This window comes from Miniopterus natalensis, chromosome 6 (assembly GCF_054644295.1).
Source record: "Miniopterus natalensis isolate mMinNat1 chromosome 6, mMinNat1.hap1, whole genome shotgun sequence".
Taxonomy (NCBI): Eukaryota; Metazoa; Chordata; class Mammalia; order Chiroptera; family Miniopteridae; genus Miniopterus; species Miniopterus natalensis.
The window spans coordinates 51,534,386-51,559,429 of NC_142086.1; the positions used below are offsets into that span (position 1 = coordinate 51,534,386).

General features: G+C 40.6%; 1 protein-coding gene across 2 annotated transcripts in view; it reads right to left on the reverse strand.

The window, feature by feature from the left end:
• IL1RAP (interleukin 1 receptor accessory protein) overlaps positions 1 to 25,044 on the reverse strand; it is a 118,360-nt gene that overhangs the window by 53,702 nt on the left and 39,614 nt on the right. For both annotated transcript variants that reach the window (XM_087818244.1, XM_087818243.1), the window contains exon 2: positions 20,931 to 21,003. In XM_087818244.1, the coding sequence (XP_087674370.1) occupies positions 20,931 to 20,994 (64 nt within the window). In that variant the 5' untranslated portion in view covers positions 20,995 to 21,003. The remainder of the gene's footprint in view (positions 1 to 20,930; positions 21,004 to 25,044) is intronic.

Genomic DNA, 25,044 nt, shown 5'->3' on the forward strand with positions numbered 1-25,044 from the left:
AGCTGCGAGCTCCCTTTTCTGAACCCCAGAGCTCTAAAACACAGGAAGCAAAACAGGAGAAAGAACTTTCCATATATGAAGCAAAAGAAAACACTAAAAGAAATCAAGGTAGAATCTCGTATAGTATCCCAGTGATTGTCGGCTGTCTTTCACATGGTACACACCTTCCCTCTCCACTCACACTCACCAAGGGCTATATACCAATGTTCTGCCACTGAAAGAAAAACAAAAGCAAAAAAAAAGCAAAACTATGACCATAAAGTAGAAAAACGAAAATAAGAGAAATAGGTGCTAGATCAGGAAAAGGGTCTCCAGTCATACCAAGAGGGCTTTTAGGAGCTTCATGGTACAACTACAACTTTCGAGGTATTATATCTCTGGGTGTGTGTGTGTGTGTGTGTGTGTGTGTGTGTCCTGGCATACTTATCTCAGGCTATTATCTGCCTTCCAATACTATGGTTCCCTGCCCTGTGGGGAAATCAATAATGAAGGTAGCTGGTTAGAAGCACAGCTTTTGATGCCCATACTCTTTCAGGCAGGAAAGTATTCCAAACTCATCACTTAGCAATCATTGCCTCCTTCCCTCTACCACATACCATCAAAGAGGGCAAATCCATAATTGTTAACAGAATCCACAATAATTTACATTTTACATTTATTATAGTCTGTGATCACAGAGGCAAGGGTCTTAGAAAGAGTCTCAGATAGTGACGGGAAGCTCACGGTGCCCTAAGGCAGCAGAGCTCTTTCTGATTCCAGAGTCAGTCCTCTCTCCACTGATCTTCTCAGGCTCTGGCATCATACTCGGCCCTTTGATTTCTAGTTTGGAGACTTTACAGTTCCTTCCCTCAAATACTCTACTCACATTGATTCTTTATGTTAACAAACACCTCAAACCATGTTCTTTCCGTCTGTCTTATAGAAAACTAGCTTCTGAGCTTTTTTTTGAATATAGGAATTCATGTTCACACAGATATCTTTAGACTTCCTTGCCACTAAATATAGTTCCTGAGGTACATCTTGTGGTATTCTCTACGGAGAGTAACAACACAGGGTCCAAAGACCTGATTTCTTGTCCTAACTCTGCCAGTGTGAGCACCATTATTACTATTACAACTACCACCATCACTACCTAATACTGCATGTTTTCCATATGCCAGGTATTGTTTTATATTTATTATCTCTTTTAATTCTCAGAACAACTCTTTCAGATGGTTTTATTATTGTCCGCATTTAAGAAATGAGGAGCATGGGCCATTGATAAGTTAAAGAATATCCACACGATTACACAGTGTTAAATTAATTGAACAAAGTGCCCATTAGTCTGAGGTGGGTCTAATAATAAAGCAGCCTACCTAAGCCTGTAATGTCTCAAGGTCAAGAAACGGAAACCCAAGGAAACCAATCACAAACAGCCAATGAGGCAACCGCTTAAGCAATAGCCAATCAAATAAGTTCTTTGCTTTGCTCTCCCCCCCCCCCCATTTATAAGAGTGTTGCCTTGAATTAATGTGGGTGGAGTGCTCCTCACCACTTCCAGTTTGGTGCTTCCCAACTGGAATCGTTTTTTGCTCAAATATACTCTTAAATTTTTAATATGCCTCAAAACTTGCTTTTAACAATAGCAAATAAGTGAGAGAGGAGGATTCTAATGCAGATCTGCCTCATTTCAAAGTCTAACATTTAAAACTGACTGTGACTGAGTAACTTCCTTTTTCTTAGAGTGAGTTTTCTCATATGTAATATAGATCTCTAACCCCTTCCATCCCTGTAATACGATGGGTTTATAATCAATGCTGACTCCACAAGTGTTTTCTAGCCTGAATCATCAAAATGTAAAATCAAGCCAGTTCTTCAGGACAAAGAAAGGGGGTGGTTTGGGTGGGGACTAGTTAATAGAAACTGGAACAAACTGAGTGAGTCTCTTTAATGAGGAGCATAACACCCTTGATTAGTGGTTCCCAGCATCAGAAGGCACACGTCACAGCCAAAGAGGCAGTGGGGCAGATCACATCTATCTGAATTAGAGAGTGTCATTATCTAGCCATGTTTCCAATGGAGATTCCAAAGCCTTTTTCATGCTCAACTTTCCTCAAAACACCCATTTTAAAAAGCAGAAGAGTCAGAAATGTCAGCTTGTCCTCAAAGGCAGCTCCCCCGGGTGTTAGCTGCCTCTGTCCTATTAAGTATCCTCAGGCATGACTCAGCTCCTCCATCAACTCTCTGGGAAGGAGAACATTTCATGCTGGTAGAAAATCACCTTAAGCAGAACAATGGAAGGCATTTAAGGTAGACAATTAGAGCTGGGTTGCCTACTCAAAATCAAATCACTCCTTTCCTATCCTAGACAGAAGAGCATAATCACAGCCAATAGGGAAACACAACTGCATGTGTTTAGAACACATCAGATCACCCTGTCACCTCCAGTTACAACTATCAGCCACTCAGACACCTCTTCTGTCTGGGCCATGAAGCAAGGTGAACTGTGGGTTGTATCATGTCCTTCAATCAATACACTTTCAGTGTGAACTACTACATGCAACAGTTTATAATAGGCTCCATTGTTGGGGCAGGGGAGAAATCCAGGGAAGATATGGCCTCTGCTTTCAAAGATCTCACTATCTAGAGAGCTTGAACAGACAGGCAAACAATCACAATGCAAAGCAAAGTGAATGCTAAAAAGAAAAAGCATGTTGTAAGATTGCAGAAAGAGCTCAATTCTATGAGGGAGAGGGTGTATGGGTGTTGGGGGTGGGGGGAGTTCAATGAAGCCTTCACAGAAGACATGGCATCTAATTTAAGCCTGAAAAATAAATAGAGTGTGTACTGACAGATACAAGGGAAGGAGTCCAGGCTGATGGAGCACTGTAAGTACAGGCAGAGAGGGTGAGGAAGTCGTGACCGTCTATCAGTCAGCTGGGGCTGGATCACAGGGTGTGCAATGATTTATTAGAGCATGAGGATGGGAGTCTAAGGTTGTCCAGGGTAAGAAATTCATACTTTATCTTGGTAGAAACTGAGAGTCACTGATGGTGCTTGAAGAATGAAATGATGCATAGCAATGATAACTATGGCAAAAAATAAAGACTGGATTGGGAAATATGATTGGGCCCTGAGGCTGTTTGATGGATCACACATACCTGCAACTTCACACTGTTAAGAATGGCATTTCTTTATTCATTTGTTACGTCTGCTTTTACTTACGTAAATCACAAATGAAGACAAAGACAATTATAGCAGCGTGGGGTGGGGGGAGGAAGAGGTAGTGAAGCTAATGGCTTCTGAGGTGAGCCTTTTGCTCTACAGTCGGAGTGCAGGACTGTGGAAAATCGAAACGAGGAAGACACTGCCCAGTCCCGAGTCCCCATCATTATAACTGATAATACACAGGGACGTAGAGAAGGCAGCCACTTCATTATTGTTTCTGGAACCTAATTACTCAACGTATGGCAATGAATTACTCAGTGAATTACTCAATGAATGGCTCTGCAGTATAGCATACTTATGGCATTCAGAACATCATTCCATGGGGTATAGATATTTCAACACCCAAATTCTCTTTCCAACTACCTGAAGGCTCCTTATGAACAAGATCATTGTCCTTTTCATTGTCATGGCCCCACTGTGCCTGAGAAGATGAAAGGCCCTGCAAATATTTGAGAGGAGGAGAGAACAGTGGTAGATCTGATGATGGGCCTTGAAACACTATTTTAAAATAACTAGAATAACTAAAGATTAGCAAAGACATGCCACAGATCAAAAGAAATTATTTAAAAATCATATGTCTGGTAAAGGACTTATACACAAGATATAAAGAATTCTCAAAATTCAATGAAAAAACAAGTAGTTGAAGAAAGGACAAAGGATTTCTGGAGACATTTTATCAAAGAAGGTATACAGATAGATAAGCATATTAAAAGATGACTAAAATCAATAGTTATTAGATAAACGCAAATTGAAATTCACACAAGCTACTCCTACATACTAATTAAAATGGATACATCTTTAAAAATGGAAACTACCAAGTGTTGGCAAAGATATGCAGCAGCTGGAGCACAGTCATTGCTGATGGGAATGCACAAAGTACAACTTATCCATGGGGAGCTCTCCGTGTCCCCACCTGCTGCCTGTGAAAGTGAGCTTCTTGCGGTGCCACAAGAAAAGGAATTTTCTGAGACTCTCATGGGAGAGTGAGTGGCATTTAGTTGCATGGAATTATACCCCTGAGTTTCCAAGATACCTCCTCCTTCTATCCTGCCATAGAAGGAGTACAGCTGTGTCCTTAGCAGAGCCAGGATTAAAGCCACTGCCTAAAGTTTCTGTTCCATATTTGCATAGTGCAATCCAGCATCAGGCTAGCTTAGCGTGTGTTCCCAGCTGCAGTCCCTTGGCCCATTGCATGGGGGGTCCACAGGGCCACATGGCCATGGAGGGAACACTGGAGAATGCAAAGCAGCAGGAGAAAAACCAGAGGAACAAGAGAGACAAGAGAGCAAACTCCTCTGTCCACTCCTTTTAGCCTTGTAAGATTTTGTGTGATACAGTGGCTTCACGCCCCCTAGCCAATTATCTCTGTCCCAGGTCAGACTGATGGGCACCTTCACTATGTTACCCCTACTTCACTGTGCATGTGCCCATCTCCCCTTGTTGGACCCCCCCCCCCCCCCAGTGATTTGCAGGGAATGGACTGGTGGTTCCCTGAGGAGTATAAAGTTGCAGCCTCCTGGTGAAGCTGCCCAGATGGCCATGCTTATAATGTCTGGCCTTCCTTTTGCTCCTTTCCTATCATTAATAACTAGCCACTTTTAACTGTAACACAACCACTTTGGGCAAAAGTTTGACATTTCCCTACTAAGTTTAATGTACATTTATGGTATGATCTGGCCATCGTAGCTCTAGGTATTTATCCAAGAGAAATGAGAACTCATGTTCAGACAAAAGCCTATATACAGATGTTTATAGCAGCCTTAATTATAAATGCCGAAACCTTGCAGCAACCCAAATGGACTTCAACTAGTGAATGAATAAACAAACTGTGCTTTATCTATACAGTGGAAACTGCTTGGCAATAGCAATGAACTTCTGATACACTTGACAATATGGTTGTATCTCAGACGCAATATGCTAAGTGAAAGAAGCACATTTCCACACGATTCCATCTATGTGACATTCTGGAAAATTCAGCATTATAGGAACAGAAAACATATTAGTAATTACTAGGGGTTCAGATTGAAAAAAGGTTGACTGAACAGCTGCAGCATGAAAGAAATCTGGGTGCAAAGGGGTGATTAATGTAATTTCTCATCATCTTATAGTGGTGGCTACATGGCTTGCAGCTGCCGAAATCCATAGACTTGGCATACCAAAAACTGAATTTTACTATATGCAAATAAGAGTAAATAAAAAATAAAAATAAATTTCAAAAGGTCAAGGGTTGTATAGATTAAAAATCAATCTAAATAATTCCAGCCTCTTAAACTGGGATGTGGCTCTGGTTGTAACCACTGGCAGGGAGCAAGCTTTCGGTTTTGGAGCCACTCTGCAATGCCTTTCCCCACCCATCTCCATGGTGTCAAGTCACACAAATCCTCTAAGACGTACCTTGGATACTAGCCCTCTAGATATAGCTGGCTGCTCTCAGTTTAAAACAATGTCCCTCACTTCTAAACCATGATAGTATCTCCGGATGTCCCTTGTGACGCTTTCCCTGCATAATTATTTGAGGTTATGGTTCACCCCCTGCCAGATTCTGAGCTCAAAGAGAGAGCGTGGGTCCTGGTCACCCAGCACAGTGCCCGGCACATATGGTTTGGTGGATATTTGTTTTTGTGGGGTAGAGTGAGGAAGCTCACTGTACAAACAGATCAATAACTGCATAGAGATAAAGGTCTTTGCTTCTTCGGAACTGCCTGATACACCCCCATGCTCTCCATGCAAAATAGCTGGGGTAAAGAACGAAATTTTAGACATTTATTATATCCAGTCATTTGTGAGTACAAGGCCTTCTGCTAGCACTGAAGACACAGAGGTGTGTGTGCTCCCAGGGAGTTTTCATTCCAGAGAAGGGGAAAGATATTGAATAACTAGTTAACTAGGTAATTAAATAAGTGATTACACAGTTAATAACTAAGTTGCTATTGGAATGAGTACCATGAAAAGAAGCACAGGGTAAAATGAAAGTGCATGTAACAGGGATCTTGCTGGGCATGAGAGCTTAGAGGTGTGGGGACAATATTCCCTGGAGAACTGACTTTCAAGCCCAGCGCTGCAGAGCAAAGGTGTGAGGGGCAACGGTGGCAGCAGAGGGTGTGAAGGCTTTAGAGCAGGAAAAGCCCCCGCTGTACGTGAATTTCCGAAAGGATCTCAAAAAGCTTAATCGACAGAATCAAGAAAGCGGAATACACAGAGGTTGAAGCAACAGGTAGAAACCCAAACCAAGGGCGATATAGGCCACTGAGAGAAACTGAAATTGTATTCTAAGAATAATGGCGAATACTTCTAGAATTTTCATCAAAGGAGATATATAATTTTATTATCATTTTAAATAGATAATGCTGGTTGCCATGTGAAGAATGGACTGGAGGGAGTAAGGCTGGAGGAGGAACAGCCGGTTATGAAGCTACTGCAGAAAAGCCCAAGAGGGAGATGCTATGGCCTGGAAGGATGGTAGTTAACATGGAGAGAAGTGGACAGTGCCACGCGCAAGGCCAAAGATGTAAAGTGCAAAGGAAAAGAAAGGCAACTTGGTTCAGAGGCTCTTGAACCTCCAACTTAGAATTGTGATTAAGGAATCCTAGAGGGCTAGAATCAGAAAGAAGTAAACAATTTTACAGATGAGAAAACACAGATTCAGAAAGGTTAAGTAACTTGCCCACAGTCACCCAGCAAATTAGCAACAGAGCTGAACCCACGGCATCAAGATCTTTTATGTCCCTTGTGCTATTTCTCATTTATACGTTCTAGAGCCTAAATTTGGCCTCTATTCTTCATACTTAATGCAGACAAAGTAATGGTTCTATCCATGGGTGATGGTGAACCACAGGGACCCTGAAACATTTACGCAAAAAGCACAGGAGATTGTAAATAGCATAGAGACAGAAACAAGACCTATTTGGTTCATCATTGTATCCTAAAGACCGGCTCATTAAAACATCTCAATAAATGACTGCTCAATGGATGAATATATTTTCTTTTGCAATTGTGTTGAAAAATCACACAAATCTCAACGAATTTAGAACCATCAAAGCCAAAGTAAGTGGCAGAGAATCATGGGACCACAGGCTGGTTTCCAAGCAACTGCTTTTGAAGGATAGTGATACCTCCTTTGAATTCTTAGAAAGTTGCTAATAAACATCTGCAGCAAATGAAAACCCTCTGGGCAAGGGTTTGATTGCATTTGGAAATGTGGATTCTTGTGCGTTAACACTTTGAAAGCAAAATTCTCAGTCCTAATCTCATAATACAGAGAACCGTTGGTGCTTGTCCACACGCCAACTATGCGGTGTCAGTTTTCAGGCTCATTCAACAGTGTCTGTTTCCTTACTTGCTATTGCTGGTTAGAGAAAAACTTTGAAATTTATTATTTCCTTTGGTTTCCATAACAACTCTGTGAGTTATGTAGGGCCACTATTATCATTTTCATTTTATAGATAAGGACAGTCACATGGAGCTAAGGTTTGACTTGAGTCCAGGGTTTTGTTTTATTTTTGTATCTAATTATACATATATTATAACATTGAGAGCGTTTTCTGATCCAGGACCTTTCCTGAGCTCCCATATCACTGAGATTTAAATTTGTTACACTAACAAAAAGGAAATGCTAAAATGTTCCTCTACTGCACCAGAGACTGAGGGGCTGAGCCCTGGGAAGGCCTCTGACTTCACCATGATGTCTTCTTTTTTTGATGCAATGTGTTTTGCCTTAAGGAACCATTCAGGAAAGTGTCTGTAGTGTCGTAGGCAACCGGAGACTCATCTGCTATTCGACCCTTCAAAAATACATTTACAGTGGTGCAGTCACTTAAGAAGATAGTTTGGCAGTTTTTTATACTGTTAAAAATAGAGTTACCATATGACCCAGAAATTCCACTTATAGGCATATATCCAAGAGAAATAAAAAAACACATGTCCACACGAAAACTTGTACACAAATGTAACCAGCATCATTATTCATGATAGACAATAAGTGAAAACAATCTAAACGTCCACCAGTGATGAATGGATAAACAATGGGTTTTTTTATTAATGAAAGTTAATGAAGTACAGATACTGTACATGCTACAACATGAAAGTACCTTAAAAACATTAAATGAAACATTATGCTAAGCCAGTTGCAAAAAGCCACATAGAATATGATTCCGTTTCTATGAAATGTCCAGAATAGGCAAACCTATAGAGACAGAAAGTAGATTCGTGGTTTCCTAGGACTGAGGGAACAGGGGAGAGGGAATGTATATTGGCAGCTAATGAATACAGCTTCTTTTTCGGGTAATGAATATGTTCTTAACTTAGTTTGTAGGAAAGGCTGCAATGTTAACATGACTGGTTTCTATTGCTTTCAACACATAGACTCTTTAGAAAAATTAAAATAAAATAGTAAAATAAATAAAATAAAATAAATGATGTCCTTAGCAGTGAAAGGGTTGGGATCCCTGGGTCTGCCAGGAGAAAGAACAATGGGTTTGGGGCTGGAAGACAAGGGCTTTAGTCCTGGTTGTTCTGTTTACCACCTCCATGATTATGGCTAAGTCCCCCAATCTCTTCAAGTCTCTGCTTCCTGATCTGAGGAATGGGAATAACAATATACTTTACTGTTATTCTGATGATCCGATAATGCAAGCATTTTTAAACTATAAACACTAAAGCATGTCATTCGCCACCGTAATGATTAGGTGCCATAGTGATACTGTGACCTGTATCTGAAACATCCTCTGAGACCAATACTACATATGTGTATTGCCCAAAGAAATGAAGGAGTGCCGAGAGATGAAGCAGTACTAATTTCTTTAAAACTAAAACTAAAATAAACTAGAAACCTATAAACAACAAACACGTTTTATTGAACTAATAAGCTAGGTAAGGCTAGGGGGCAGAGGTACCTGTGGCTGAGTATCTGGAATTGGCAAACTTTGAAACAGAGAAGTAGGAGCTCACTGATTTCAGCCTCCAAAAATTGGGGTGGTTAATGTTTATTTCCTTAACATTGCATATCTAACAAACACACAAATATCAGCCACAGTGACAGTGCATGAAATTCAACAGTAATATCTCTTTTCCCCGCACAAATCTCCAAATTAAGTAGTCTATCAAGATCATACATAAAATTGAAATCACCTTCATGTTAGGGAAGTTATTAACATCTCAATTCATGGACAGAAACAAGGAGCCAATGCTTAAACAAAAGTATATTTCACAAATGCCCCTGACTTACCCTCCCAAGACCTCCAACATTTGGAAGCATGCCAAGTGCCCATCAGTAGATGAGTGGATAAAAAAGCCACGGTACATTTTCACAAGGAATACTACTTGGCCATAAAAAAGAGGGAACTCTTACCTTTTGGACAGCATGGGTGAACCTGGAGATTATTATGCTAAGTAAAATAAGCCAGTCAGAGAAAGACAAATGCCATATGATCTCACTTATATGTGGAATCTAATGTACAAAATAAACAGGTGAACAGAATAGAAACAGAGGCATAGAAACATGGGACAGACTGACAGCTGTCAGAGGGGAGGGGAGTTTGGGGCTGGATGAAAGAAGTGAAGGGATTAAGCAGACACACACACACACACACACACACACACACACATATACACATAGGCACAGAGAACAGTGTGGTGATAGCCAGAGAAAAAGGGGGTGAGGGGGTAGGTAGAGGTGGGCAAAGCAGGGTAAAATGGGGAAAAAAGAGACTTTTTTCGGGGTGATGGGCACACAATGCAGGGTGCAGATGATATTTTATTGAGCTGTACATTTGCAACCTGCATGATTTTGGAAACCAATGTCACCCCAATAAATTCAGTTACACACACACACACACACACACACACACACACACACACACATAACTTCATTTTAAAAAGAAGCAAAAAAATAAACAAATGGGACCACATCAAACTTAAAAGCTTTGGCACAACAAAGGAAACCGTCAACAAAATAAAAAGACCACCCACTGAATGGAGAACATATTCATCAATGATACATCTGATAAGGGATTAATATCAAAAATGTATAAAAAACTTATACAACTAAACACGAAAACACAAACAATCCAATTTAAAAATGGGGAAAGGATCTAAATAGACGTTTCTCCAGAGGACATACAGAGGGCCAATAGACATATAAAAAGATGCCAAATGTCACCAATCATCAGAGAAATGCAAATTAAAACCACAATGAAATACCACCTCACACCTGTCAGAATGGCTATCATCTATAAATCAACAAACAGCAGACGTTGGCAAGAACGTGGGGAAAAGGGAGCCCTTGTGCACTGCTGGTAAGAATGCAGACTGGTGCAGCCACTGTGGAAAAAAGTATGAAGTGTCCTCAAAAAACTAAAAATGGAACTGCCTTATGACCCAGCGATTCCACTTCTAGGAATATATTTGAAGAGACATGAAACACTAATTCAAACTTCCTTTAATGATGGATGCCCACCTTTGATGGTATATCTAGAAAGGCTCTCTCCATCCCAACATTACAATACTGTGTACATATATTTTCTTCTAATATTTTAGGTTTAATTTAATTTTTTACATTTAAAATTTTAATTCAGCCAATAATTGTTTGGGGGTAAGGCATAAGATAAAATATAATTTTATTTTTTAAAGAAATTATCCAAATGTCCTAGCATTTAAAAACATCTTTCCCCACTAACTCTGGATGCTACCTTGGGCAGCCGCCAGCTACAGATTTGGCTTACTTTCTTTTCTGAATTCCAGTTTTACTTCAATTTTGTTCTCTAAGGATTTCTTACCAACACAGCAATTCATTTTAAATGACATTTATTTTTAAATTCATCATTTCTAGCTGCTTTACAGCAAAAGGGTCATTTAAGGGACCTTGTCCGCCATACTGAGAGAAACTTAAATCTTCTCCAATCTATTTGCCACATGGAAGCCAATAGGAACATTTAATAAAGAGATAATGTCAGGGTCCTGGCTCAATTCTTTCAATGGCTTTTTCTTGCAGTGAAGATCATTGTAACATCCTTAATAGGCCCTGGACCCTGTCTACCTCTCTCTCCTCATCTCATGCCTCCTTCCCCCCATTTCTTGCGGGTCCAACAGCAGGGACAGCATGGTCATTATAGCTCAGGGCCTTCACACATCCCATCCCACTGCCTCTGTCTACTTTGCATTTAGGTGGATCTTTTGCATCCTTCAGTGGAATACACTGTCCAATTATTTTCCATCAATATAATGCCCTGTAGATAATCTCCACTTTTTAAAACTTCCAAAAAATGTGTTTATTTACTTATTTTATTCTGTCCTCAAACTTCCATAAGTTTATAATTTCCATAAGGGAAGAAATTACTGTCTTGTTTACCAATAAATATAGGCAAGCACAGCGTCTAGCGTCTACCCTATGAATGAATGAGGGCAGTGGCTTATTCCTTTTAACATTCCCTGTGGTGCAAAACTTTGCACATAACAGATGCCCAGAAAACGTCTGCCGAGTTGGGTTTCAGATCCCATCATAAAGGACCACTTCCCTAAATGTGGAGGTTATATAGATCTTTGACTTGTTTCTTCTCAGTCATAAAGGCGCAACCTAAAATTACAGGGAAATACTTATCATCCTTCTGTGATAAAAGTATTGCATGTTTTTAAAATGAATAGCCAGCCTATGAAAACGCCGACTTCCCTGGGATCGAAGAGAACTTGTGCCTTAATCCTGAAGCAATTTTCAGGTTTTCAATCCTGGAGAGTCTGCAGTGAACAAAGTAACATGGAGTGGTGATGATGCCCCAGCCCAATCTTATGTCTAGTTCCTGAATCTAGGTGACAGTTATTCCAGCTGTTCTGTTGACACGGCACCAACGTGACAGCTTCTGAGAAAGATAAAACATTCCAGCTCCATCCGGAATAAAATGGAACTTGGAGTGAAACCACCATCAAATTTCAAAACGCACACCCAGTCACTGCCAAAGACTAGCAGAGGAAAACACTGATGTTTTTAGACTGAAAACAATTTTCTGGAGCTATACACTGTTAGATAACAAAATAAAATAACACAAAATTCCTGAGCCACATGTAAACATCATTTACTAAGTCCCTTAATACCGAGGCGGAGGGACTGAGCCTGCTCTAGCTGGGTAAGTGTGCAGGACATGAAGTCACAGTTAGTCTCTGATGAGCCACACGGGAAGCTAAGTGACTCATGCCAAACAACCTTGCAGCCTGCTGAAGTTAACAGCGTCCCCTCCACTCCAACACGTTGCAGCGTACAGAACCGTCTCTCCTTTATCCATCTGTCAGCTTGTTTAGAACTGATTTCCTTGAGGACATTTTGTATGACCTTGGGAAAACGTATATAACCTGAATAGATACAAACGAAGTGCACTGTATATGTTCCAGGAAGCTTGGAGCAAATCGAATTGAGGCCGTTTTGCAAGATGAAAAATCACATTTTATGTTTTGTGGGTTTTTTTTAATTAAATTGGTTGAATGTTTCTTTTCAAATGTGTGTGTTCCGTGTCATCAATTATTGACAGACAGCTTTGTCTGACATATTTAGGAAGTGAAAAGTTTTAATTATAAAGAATTCACTGGTAAAATGATATAGTGCAGATAGCGTGCATTTTATAGTCGAACAGGTATACAGGTTTTACCACTAAATAGGTATAGTAAACTATTAAGTTAATTTAACTTTTTAATTCACTTTTCTGAATCTGGAGTTCCTTGCTGGTAGATTAAAACACCTATCTGTCTTACAGGGCTGTTCAGAAATTTATAAAACATATATATATATTCTAATTCAATTAATGTTATTTCCCTCACATTCCTTCACTTCTACTACTCACACATTCCACTATACAGTTATTACCAATTTATAGAGAATTAAAGTAAAAGAGATTTAAGGCCATGCTTAGCTTAGCATGGTCTCCCTTTAGTAATTAAAAAAAACCCTCAATACTGCATAATGCTTCATGGCTATTCCTGCAGTCATCAATTATCACCACAGTGTAGGTGAGAGGAAGGACCTTTTTAATAACAGAATATTTAGAGCGATAAAGGTGAGATCATTAAAGGGTTTTCCCTAACAAAGAAACCAGGAACAAATACCTTGTCTTCACTGCCTTCCAAAATCCGCCTTAGTAAGAACATCACATGCAGTGGGAGGGACGCTTCCAACACTTTCACTTACTAATTGCTCTACTCACATGTCCATGATCTCAATTACTCTCCAGACAAACATACACCCTCTTTCTAGATCTGAATGCAAGCTGGGTTTCTACTGAGCCTCAAACAATACTTTGCTACTAGGAAAGACATTTTACAGCTCAGCATCAATTGCAAACAACAGCAGATTGTTTCTGCCTTAGACCTTATGAATGCAAGTGCAAAAGGGGGTTCTCATGGCTGGTGGTGCACTAGATGTAAGGAAACTTCTATAATATTTAAGGCTTCTGTTTGCTCTCATCATTTGAATATACTAGGATGGAGGGAAAGAACCGGAATGTCAAAAAATACTAGAAAAAAATGAATTGTTCAAAAAGGATACCATGCACTGCAAAGCTCAGATAAATTGGGAAGTATTTAAGCTGAGTACTAAAAAATGTTATTTTCTAATCTGAAACAGTATATAACTGGGTTTTCAACAAAGTCAACAAGTCCCCCTTTGTAAAGTCTGTCTCTGTATCTCTTTCTCTTTCTCTATCACTCCCTCACTTTCTGTCTCTGTCTCTTCCCTCTCTTCCTCCCTTCTTCCTGTTCTCTTCTCTTCCCCTCTTGGCTCCTTCTTTTCATTTTTCTTTACCTTAAGTAACGGTAACAAATGATGAAGAGCCATTTAAAATCAAGCTGTCGGTGTCAAAAGTCTTGCATCAGGGAAATGCAATTTTCCCCAGGAAACCAGATAGATCAAAAGGTCCAAAGCAAATTAGAAAATATTAGGATAAAATTAATGCTTTCTCTCTAAAAAGTAAAAATGAGCTCATTAAGCAACTTTCGGGGTAGTCCGAACTCCCAAAGGCTCTAAAGAGGAACAGGCTGAACTCCGGCGCATCAATCTAAGCTATTTGGTATAATGTTAAAGAAGAAACAAGCCCATGATGAACAGCGAAAGGTTTCCCCGCAAAGTAAAAAAGGGCAACCAAAGCTACTGTAAATGATGGTTACTCACGGTGATTCACCGGGAACAATGTGTATGCCTGTGTTGGCTTCAGCAGTAAGGGAGTTCTGTGTTTCACAAACACTCCCCGCCCGGTCCTTCCCACTGGCACGGCAAGCCCAAAACAGGGGAGCGCAACGTTCTTCTACATAAGTTAACAGGAAAGCGCACACAGCAGTGCCTCGGTGTACGTACAAAAATGCACACTCCTGCCCACCTCTAGAGGCACTTCAAAAAATATGAAAGTATCTCGGGAGGAAAACAACACAAAACTCAATGGGCTTCCCTGACTGGTGTGGCTCAGTGGCTTGGGTGCCGTCCCAGGCACGAAAGGGTGGCTGGTTTGATTCCCAGTCAGGGCACATGTCCAGGGTGCAGACTCCAACCCCAATAGGGGGCCCGAAGGAGGCAGCCCATCCATGTTTCACTCTCACATCGAAATTTCTCTCTCTCTCCCTCTCCCTTCCTCTCTCTCTCCCCCCTCCCTTCTTCTCTCTCTAAAAACCAGGAAAAATATTTTAAAAAAACAATAACAAACAAACAATGGCCTGACTGACTGGCAAAAAGATTTAAACTATTGTTTCAGACTCTACAAACACTGTAGGAAAGTGATATTTATTTCTCGATAATGTACAGCTATACCAAGAGTGTTGATTCAGATGGCAGAAGGCAGAAGGAGAAATGAAATTCATGAAAACAACAGAACTCAGCCAAGTCTAAGTTATGGATGGTGGGGTTATTTTAACTCTTTTCTCTCATTTTCTCAGCCATCTTGTATTTTCATTGTTTCTACTTGCCTCTAAAACAAGAAAAGACAGAGGACAGCAATTCTGTATATTAGTTTTATACACGGGAATGGCAAGTTCTTGAAGTTGTTGACTGAGATTATTTGTAAAATGTATCCATTTTCTCTCTATTCCAAAAAAATAAATGTGTAGCACCAAGCAGCAGATTTTAAAATAAAAGAATCACTGCATTGTTTTGTTGAGCGTGGGTATATATTTTATTTTCTAAAGACATTATCAGCTAAATAGAAAAAAAAAAATCAAAACAGTGAAATACAAATGGGTGATAACTGGCTTGGTGGGACTCACTGATAATCGAGATGGTGACCAGGTCTGTAAAACTGATCTCAATAAGGCAGAAACAAATGTTTTGGGGGGCAGGGAATGCAGAGACAAAGGTGATTTAAAGGGCAGAAGAAATTCCCATAAACTGGACCTTGTCACCTATAATCATATACATTCCCTACAAAATATGTGTTTCTCTTAACTAACACAGCCATTGAAGTGATGGATCAGGTCATTTTTCTAAACATAGAACTATCACTGTGATAACAAAAAGCTGTTCTGGAGAGTTTATACTTGCAAAGTCAGCATCAGCCCACTAAACTGTGGCTACAGAATACTTGGGAAGTATAAGGAACTTAAAAATAAACATCAGCGTGTTTTAAAATACAACCCCTTCCCCCCCCCAAAAAAGTGAAGAGGATCTGCGACCAAGGGGCAGCATTTAAAAAACAACAGGGTACAATGTTATAATTCTGATGACCTTTAGGTCTAAGAATAAAATGAAAATGTATTCTTCACATTCTCCAAACACTTGGACCATGATGCATAGAAACGAAGGGTGTTCAGGATGACCAGCCATGAGCACCAGAGACAGGACTGAATGTCACAGGTACATCAAAGTATGGAGTTTTTCAAAAAGCACATTCAAGTAACATGAGGCCACCGGGCCTGGCAAGAAATGGAATCCTACTAAAAGCTGAAAGAACCATCACATAGCATTGATGATATTACATGTCCTTACAAAAGTAAGACAAAATAAAAAATAAAAAATAACTAACCAACTATCATTAAACACAAATATTCTCTTTCCCTGAAGGGATTCTTGTCCCCCACAATCTGTTCCCAGGCTACCTTTCCAGCTTGGCTTCTAAATTGCCTCCTCACTGTCCCCTCCGTTGCACTGCACTGTTCTGTTCCCAAATGAGAGATGTACTTTCTCCGAGCGAAGAGCAATTGTTCTTTGGCTGAGACGCCTTCCCCCACCTCCCTACAGGACTAGTAACCTTCTCTGCTCCCTCAGGGTATTCTGCTTGGTGTTTATTCGCTCTTTCTCTTACACCGAGAACCTTCCCTTATTTACCCTGGGCTCTGTAATATAAAATGGTCACACACATGATCTTTAGAATGAGGTGAAACGTGTAAGATCCACCCTTGTCACTAGGAACCACTTAAATAGGGAGACTGTACACTGTGTGTATCCATGATGTATAATATCCATAATCCTCTTTCACGCAAAAGCAAGGGGGCAGCATTGGTTGGGGCTCTGTTGTCGCTCGTTGATGGGTTTGGTTTAGATAGGGGCGTGGTGACACAGAGTGATTAAAAGACTTCTTTACCGTCATTAAAAAGCTCACAAAGTGAAACAGAACTTAAACCAATGTCTCTGGATTCCCAGTGAAACGCTGTTTTCGGTTTTTGTTTGTTTTGCATTGCGTAATTCACTCTCAGGCCAAAAGATTATTTCCACCCTCTGCACATTTCTTACAAAGAACAGAAAGCAATCCGGGGATTTTACCTGCCTTAGCAGAACAAAGTCCTAAAGGAAGGCAATGCCGTATACAGGGAAGAGCTCTGCTTCTGAGTCAGGGCAGCTTTCAAACCCGGCTCCACCAGGCATGGCCCAGAGAGCTGTCAACTTAGGCCGCCTCCCTGGCTCATTTCCTAAACTCTCAGGCGGGTGAGAGATTCTCTGCCTCCCCACCTCCACAGTGTTCTCCATGACGTTAGTGATAATATGTATGAAATCCAGCCCCGCACACAGTCAACTTTTATTCACTTTTAAATAAAAAGCTATATTCAAAGGAGCGTGTGTGTGTGTGTGTGTGTGTGTGTGTGTGTGTGTGCGCATGCATGCACACATTTGGAGAAGAAAATGCTTTGCTATCATTTTTAGGTGGTTTGTGTAGCAAATAATTTTGATATGGCAATATTTTGAAAATTCACCGTACTATATGTGGTGCCATTCCCACTACCTTTCCAACTTGCAATCGCAAGTTCCAAATATTTATTTCCACTCTGAAGGCAGCTCTAACAGTTCGGCTTTCTAACATGCTGCCAACGGGACACCGAGGGAGAAATGTGTGACACGTCAAAGTTTGCTTCTGGAATTCCAGCAAAGGAGAACTTCTCAGAGTTTAGTATTGGAAATGTTCACCAAGGCAATAAGCAAAACTGAGATAATGAGCTTTGAGCATATATTACAGTGATTTTCATCCTTAAAAAGTAACATATTAAGGGGGATGGGGTGAGATACTCTGTCTAAAAAGCCCAGAAACGTATGGCTGAGTGGTTCTTTAACAGTGAGCAAAACCTGTGACCCCTCTTTACGTGCTAGTGGAGTCCAAGGGGAGCATGTTTGGGAAAATTAGCATGCACCTTGGGAACTGAGGAAGGAGCTGAAGTCACCCTTATGCTAAGTATTAGCTGTGGGACTTTGGGTAATTCACTTAAACCACTTTGATCCTATTTTTCATCTCAAAAAAAAGGGGGGGGGGGGGGCGAGTTACAAAAGCCTGACTACTCCATGGTCTGGGTGTGAGAGTCAAATTGCATAGAATATGCAAAATCCAAAGTGCTTTTTTTAGCGAAGGAAGCTTTATTACCACTCTAACTACCACATTATAATTATATTACCACTATTATAATTATCCAAACTTCAGTTCCTTAAAAGAAAGCAAATGTTTGCTCTTGATCATTTGCTTTTATCTCCACCTAAGATGAAAATGATGTTCCCACACTCCTGAGCAAATAAGGAAATCACAGTACTGCTACCAGAAAGACCGAGTTCTGAAGTCAGAATCATGCGGCCTGAGGTCCAATTCCCTGCACTTGAAGCACACGGCGTGGAACTCACGTTCTTAGGCTGTTATATTTCTTTTGTATAAATCAGTCTTCCCGGAAGAGGAGATGCCACATGGAAGGGTCCAGAACAACAAGACAAAACTCTTGCTAACATCATATTCATTTTCAGTCCTCTAGGGTTTCCAGGCTCTCTCCTTTGCTCCTCACATATCTTGTTGCACCATGAAGATGGGTGCCTGACACAGGGAGAGCCTCGTGACAGGCCAAGACGTGCCGGCACAGACATTATAGTAAGTGCGGTACCTTGATGCAGGAGAGAGGTTGGTTCATTCTCCAGCATGTGCAATTACCCCCTTCCACCCCCTCCATAGCTCAGAGCCAGTTTCCTCTTTTATTTTTGTCAACAACACTTCCTTTTTGTTCCTCTCCCTCCAACTAGGAGAACATCACTGACACAGACACAATACACCTTTTCATAAGGAAGCAAATGAATATGTGGCAGATGGGCTCTGGGGATTACAACATGTTTCCTGCTCCCATGGTGACTCAATGGAGCTGGTATGAGAACTTATCTTATTTAAGAAGCCAGCTTCCCCGGCAGAATTATGAGTCACAATTTCCGGTAGAAAACTCACTTTCCAACAGAATTTGGGGTGGAGGTGGGGGAGCTCCTTGGATGAACTACAGTAAAGGTCATTCAGATAAGCAACCCTGCGGGACCCCTGGGGAGGCACCGGCCCCAGCAATTTCTGGGTCTTACCTGTTCTCCCAGCAGGAGCAACACAGTGACCTCTCCCCTTTCCTTCAAGGTGAGGCAGCACATAAAACCACACTGATGAATTGCTGGTATGAATCCAAACAAGAAGTGCCATTATAAAATTGGTCCATTTGGCCAAAAAAGAGATGTGAAGGGAATATAGATGGGGGGAGGGGGGCAAGGAGGAGAAGGAAGTAGGATGGAGGCTGAGAGAAGAAAACAGAGAACAAAAAAGGAGTAGAGTCCGGCTGGTGTGGCTCAGTGGTTGAGCATCAACCTAGGATCCAGGAGATCAAGGTTCGATTCCCAGTCAGGGCATATGCCTGGGTTGTGGGCTCGATCCCCAGTCAGGGGCATGCAGGAGGCAGCAGATCAATGACTCTCATCATTGATGTTTCTCTCTCTCCCTCTCCCTTCCTCTCTCTGAAATCAACATACATATATATAGGAGGGGACAAAGAGAATGAGTTAAGGCAATGTCAAGAAATAAGGAGTGTTAAGAGAAAGCTAAAGCAGAATAGGATAGGCAGTGATTGGCAGGGCTATTTTAGTTAAGATGGTTAAGGAAGGCCTCTGTAAGCAGACAACATTCAGGCATAGAATTAAATTAAATAAGAACAAGCCATAACCAGGAGTTATATTCAGCATATTTAAAAACCTGGACATCATGGCACTAACCAGTCAAATGGTCTAAACAGCCAGTAGAGCTGCATAGTAGTATATCCCACCTGAATATCAGCCTTGGTTATAATCTATGCTTTCCTCTGTGAAGACCCCAGGGGCCAATGAGATTGGAAGTTATCTCTATCTCTCTCAGCTTTGAGCTTTACGCTGTCCTAGTCCTACCCCTCCTTCAGTGATGTTTTTGGTTTACAATAAAATGCTTTAAGTAACATAGCTAAACTGAAACACATAGAAAAGATCATCAGGATGGTAGGAGGACTCCAATCCATGCCACGTGAAGAGCAGTTGAAGGCATATATTAGAGAGCATGATCATGGTTATATGTTCACTGTTTTAACATTTCTGATGTCCTCTCACACAGAAGAGGGAATAAAGCAATGACATTCAAAGTATGGCCATGGACTTCAGGGGAATTATACATGAAAAGCTTTTTGAACTTAAGACATGTAGGTTCCTTGCATTATAATTAGAAAACTACTGGATTGTGTATTTTTCTATTTAATTCAAGAAGTTGAACTAAAGAAACGTATGGAAATGACACAGAAACAAATTTCGGTTATATGTACTAAAATCTTTGTAAAATTTGATCAGTCCAAAGATATAATGGGCTATAAATAGATAATCACTAGTTAGAGGTACCAAAAAATAGTTCTGAATAGGAATTCTAGAGATGAGAGGAGACCTGAAAAGATGAGCTTTCAAGTCCCTTGTAACTAACTTCATATAATTGAGGTCCATGAAGGTTGCGTTTGGTTGTTCAAACTCAATAAAGTCTTTGGCTGGCTCCTCTTAGGAAGTAACACCCAGGAATGAGCTGGGCAGGTCTTTCTTTCCTATGTAGAAGCAGCAGCAGAAACCTGTCATTATGCATTTGTTTTTATAAGGTCTCAGGGGACTGTTACCACCAAGGCCTTCCCCCCTGGCTCAAGTCTGAAAAAACAGTGCTACCATCACTGTCATTTCTTTTCCCATAGGACCTGACATAAGGAAAAGAAGCAGGGTTCTACCTGGTTTGGATTTGAAGGCGATGGAAAAGTTCTACATTTTTACACACCGGACCACTACCCTAATTGCACTGTGTACCATGAAGACTAGAGAAGTCAGTGGTTCCCCCATCATCAAAATTCTCTGATTCTGTCAAATTTCTAATTCTGTGTGACCACAGAAGACAATGGAAACAAACAATATTATGTTCTCTTAACTCATTTTCAGAAAGACTTGAGATAATACCCTATGTATGACTTGCATTTCCATAGATTGTCAAAAGCCATTCACTTACCCGAGGCATCACTTTGCAGGATCCCATAGAAGTAGAGACTCAATACACACCACAGAAGTCCCATCTTGTCTACCTAAATACAAAGGTAAGGGAGATTACTTATTTACTCTCAGTGCTTAAATAATATTCAGTGCATATGCATGCTGACTATTGACCAGGAACTATTCTAACAATAGTTTACATTATTAACAAATTTCATTGTCAGAACCAACTAATAACACAGGCTTTTTAAAAATCCCCATGTTACCGATAAGGAAATTGGGACAAGTTTAAATGACATAACCAAGATCCTTGGGTAGAAAGTGGTAGAGCAATGATCAAACTCCAGCACCTGGGTCTAGAACCATTTCTTAATCACTGAACTATAGCTGCCTATTTAAAAACAACTAGATTTTTTTTCATGAGTCACATTCTGGCAGATAAGTTTGATCTTCTTACCCTCCTTCACATTCCCTTGGTCTATTCCCAAATGGAAATATTTTATAACCCAGGCACTTTCCCTTCTTCGTGATGAATAGAAAATCTAGAAATCCTGAATTCTGATTTGGTTGGCAGTCCACCACACTCTGAATTTATAGTAAAGGGAAATAGGTAAGCCTCATGCCCTATTGTGGCCACTCTCTTCTTCTCACTGGAAAAGACAAATGATGAAGCTTGAATCCAATTTCTGTGATCTTGAGCCTTTCTGTTGATAACCAGCTGAAACAGTCAACCAGCAAGAACCATGCCCTTACTTTTGGTTGTGTGATCTTTAGTGCAAAAGGCCTGGAGATTTAAAACTCTGTGAAATAATTTTTCCCCTACTACCCTAGACATCTCTGGCCCCTGATGAAACCTTTCTAGGGTTGTAAATACTAAAACCTATACATTACTGAAAAATTTCATACTCAAGATCTCTGGTTTCTGTTTTGAACACAACAACATATATAAGGGTGCTTACAGAGCTCTTGGAAACTTGTCCAGATCATATTTTTAGTAAGTGACAGAGATGAGTTTTATATCTGGCTAACTATAAGTCTATTACTATCCCAAACATTAGCCTCTGCCGTAAGTTTTACAACCTCAGGGACCCACCAGTCTTAAAAGGTCAAGGAGCTATTTGATGAATGGGGTGACCCTATAACAGCATTTAAATGAGACAATTTTAAGAGTGCTATACTAAAACAATAGGTGTAAACTAATACTGTCCAAGCAATCCAGTGTGTGGTCACTTTAAAGGGCAATGCAAGCTTCCAACTCCTGTCACCTCTCTTGACCACCCATCATCAGAAATCTCAGGTTTATATTGTGCTTCCTCCTTCAGCACAACTGTACACAAATCAGAGGTGAGTTGATTGTATATTAAACAACTGCTTTATTTCAAAGTTTAAATGTCTCTTTCTTATCACCACCATTTCTTTCCCATTCTCACACAATTACATTAGGGAATCTTCTCTCCATCAGTCATTCATTTGTTCAATAAAACATGCGCTGAAGACTTTCTGTTTATAAATCTTTATGATATAGCCATAGAGGCCTCTGGTAACTTAGATGTAGGGACCCTCTAAGGGCACTTCTCCCCAGTAGAAGAGATAAACCACATGCAAACCACTTTAATGTCATCAGCTATGAGCAATACACATGCAGAGGCTTTATATGACATGTAAAGATTTATCAGACAGATATTCTAGCACCAGGCAGAGTTTAGCAGAGCCTTAAAATGTGTACAAAAAATAACCGCAGTACAGAGTAAACAGTGATAAAACAGTCAGAAAGGAATAGTTGGACAAGTGTTATTGAAGATTAGCAAAAGACAGAGATGACTCCAGCTAAGGCAATCCAAGAAGACTAAACGCAAGAGGCGGCTTTTGAACCAGCAAGAACTGGTTTGGAAATTTAAAAGTGAGGCAGAAGGAAAGTGTTCAGAAAAGAAGCTCAATGGGGAATAATGCTGAAAGATAGGGAGAGCACAGAGCATAAATAGGAAACAGTCTAAAAATAATTCCGTTTGGCTCAAGCACAGGGTATTAGGAAAAGAAGTATATAGAAGATTTTGTTGGAAAGCACGTAGAGTTAGGATTACAATATAACAAGGCTTTGAGTAGCAGGTTAAGAACTTGGGATTTAATTTTAACAGCAAATAGGGGAATCATTGAAGGATTCTGATTAGAGGAGTGATATTATCATCAAGCTCTGCCTTACAGAGATCATTCTTCCGGGCACGTATTGGATGGATTGCCACTAAATTCTGCCTCGAAATCATTTTGGCTCCTGAGTCTGTCATCATGGTAATTGTTATCCCCCTAGCTTTGTGTCATCTATAAACTTGATCAGCATGCCACCTAGGTCCTCCTCCAAGTCATTAATAAAATTAATTAATAATTCTGCATTAATCCTTGTCAGTGGAGAGCAACCAGACATTTCATTTCAGATTCAGGGCACAGATTCAGCCCTAATACTATTCCTAAAGCAACACTTAGAAGACATTCTAATTAGGGTGATTGAGGACCTTAATTGATATTCTCATGAGTAACTGGATTATGCCAGAGGCAGCCAGGAGTCAGGTCACCAAGGTAAAGCTAATCGAAAGATAACTTGTGTGCAAAGACAAATCCAGGGTCAGTCCGGCCCTGTGATGAATTAGAATAAAGCAGACTGAAAATAAAATGTGATTGGGTAGGCTGTTTTTGGAAGACTGAAGGTACCAAGGTTAGTGGGAGGCAGCTGGTTGGTCTGAGACCTCTCCAAGAAGGCAGGCTCATTTAACATCACCTTTCATCCTGCCTCAGAATTGTATTATTGTGACTAGTAATATACTATTTTTTTAAAAATAGGAAATATTTATTGATTTTTAGAGAGAGAGAGGAAGGGAGAGAGAAAAAAATCTTGATTTGTTCTTCCACTTCTTTATTCATTCCTTGATAGCTTCCTGTATGTGCCCTGACCAGAGATCAAACCTGCAGCCTTGCCGTATCAGATCAAACCTGCAGCCTTGCCGTATCAGGACAACGCTCTAATCAACTGAGTAATATACTTTGGTTCTTGGTTCTTGGTTCTTGGTTCTTAGGGGGAGAGAGCAGTAGATGTTTGCAGAGATGGAGAAACTGTGAGAAAGCAAAGCAACCTGCCTAATGACACATGGTTTCTCAGAGTCTGAATTACAAACCAGCTTTGGGTTACTGTGATGGGGTTTAACAGACTCCACCCTTACTTCAGATGATTGGAACATTTATATAATAAATTTCCAGTCAGCCTCTCCTGCATTATCTATTTTATTTACTATATGATCATGTTCATACTTCCTCTCTGAAGTATTAATAGTACTTCTCTCATATTTAAGGTCATGCTTTCCCGGTATATCAATCTGGGTGCCTATATCATCTAGAAAGAAGCTTCAAATATGTGCTTAGGTTATGTAATAAACAACAATGTTGATAATGATCGTTAACGTGTGTCCAGACTTTAGCAGTGACCCCTGCATATAAAGCTTTCTGTTTTCTGCATTCTCCAGGCTCAGTGAGCTTCAGGATCTCCTTGTCTCTGAGTTAGCCCTGAGCACTGGATCTCTCACTGGGCCAGCAGGTGATAGGCTAAAACCAGATTTGCTTCCCTGAAGATGATAATTTTTCTAACTAACCATTTGCTCAGCTTTCCTTCTGCACAACAGCATTCCAATAGGCCACAGGACCAGATTTCTCCCTCAATTTCCTGATTCCACATCCATACAGCTCCACACTCAGATCACAGCTACTCTTTGAAGCCCATCAGCCTAGTTGGGGCTTGGACTTCAACCTGGTGTTTGCCAGCCCTCTTTTCCAGGAGTCTGCCCCTCATGCCCTGTGAGGTCTTCTCCAAACTGGATAAGCTTCTCATAATCATGAAGCTGCTGTCATCTGCTTCATTCCTGGTGAACAGATGCCCTTTGCTATGACCTGCCCAGTGAAAACTTAGCCACTAACACCAAGGCCCTAACCCTGGATGGTCATCCCCGTGAGAGGTCAGCCCTGCAGCCACGTCACTAACTTGAGTCCTGATCCCATCCAGATCCTTCTCTCTCCCTTCTCTAACTCACTGATAAAGTGTGAGTAGGTCTTGCACACCTATGACAAATAAGTCTTTGAAGGATATAGGCCAA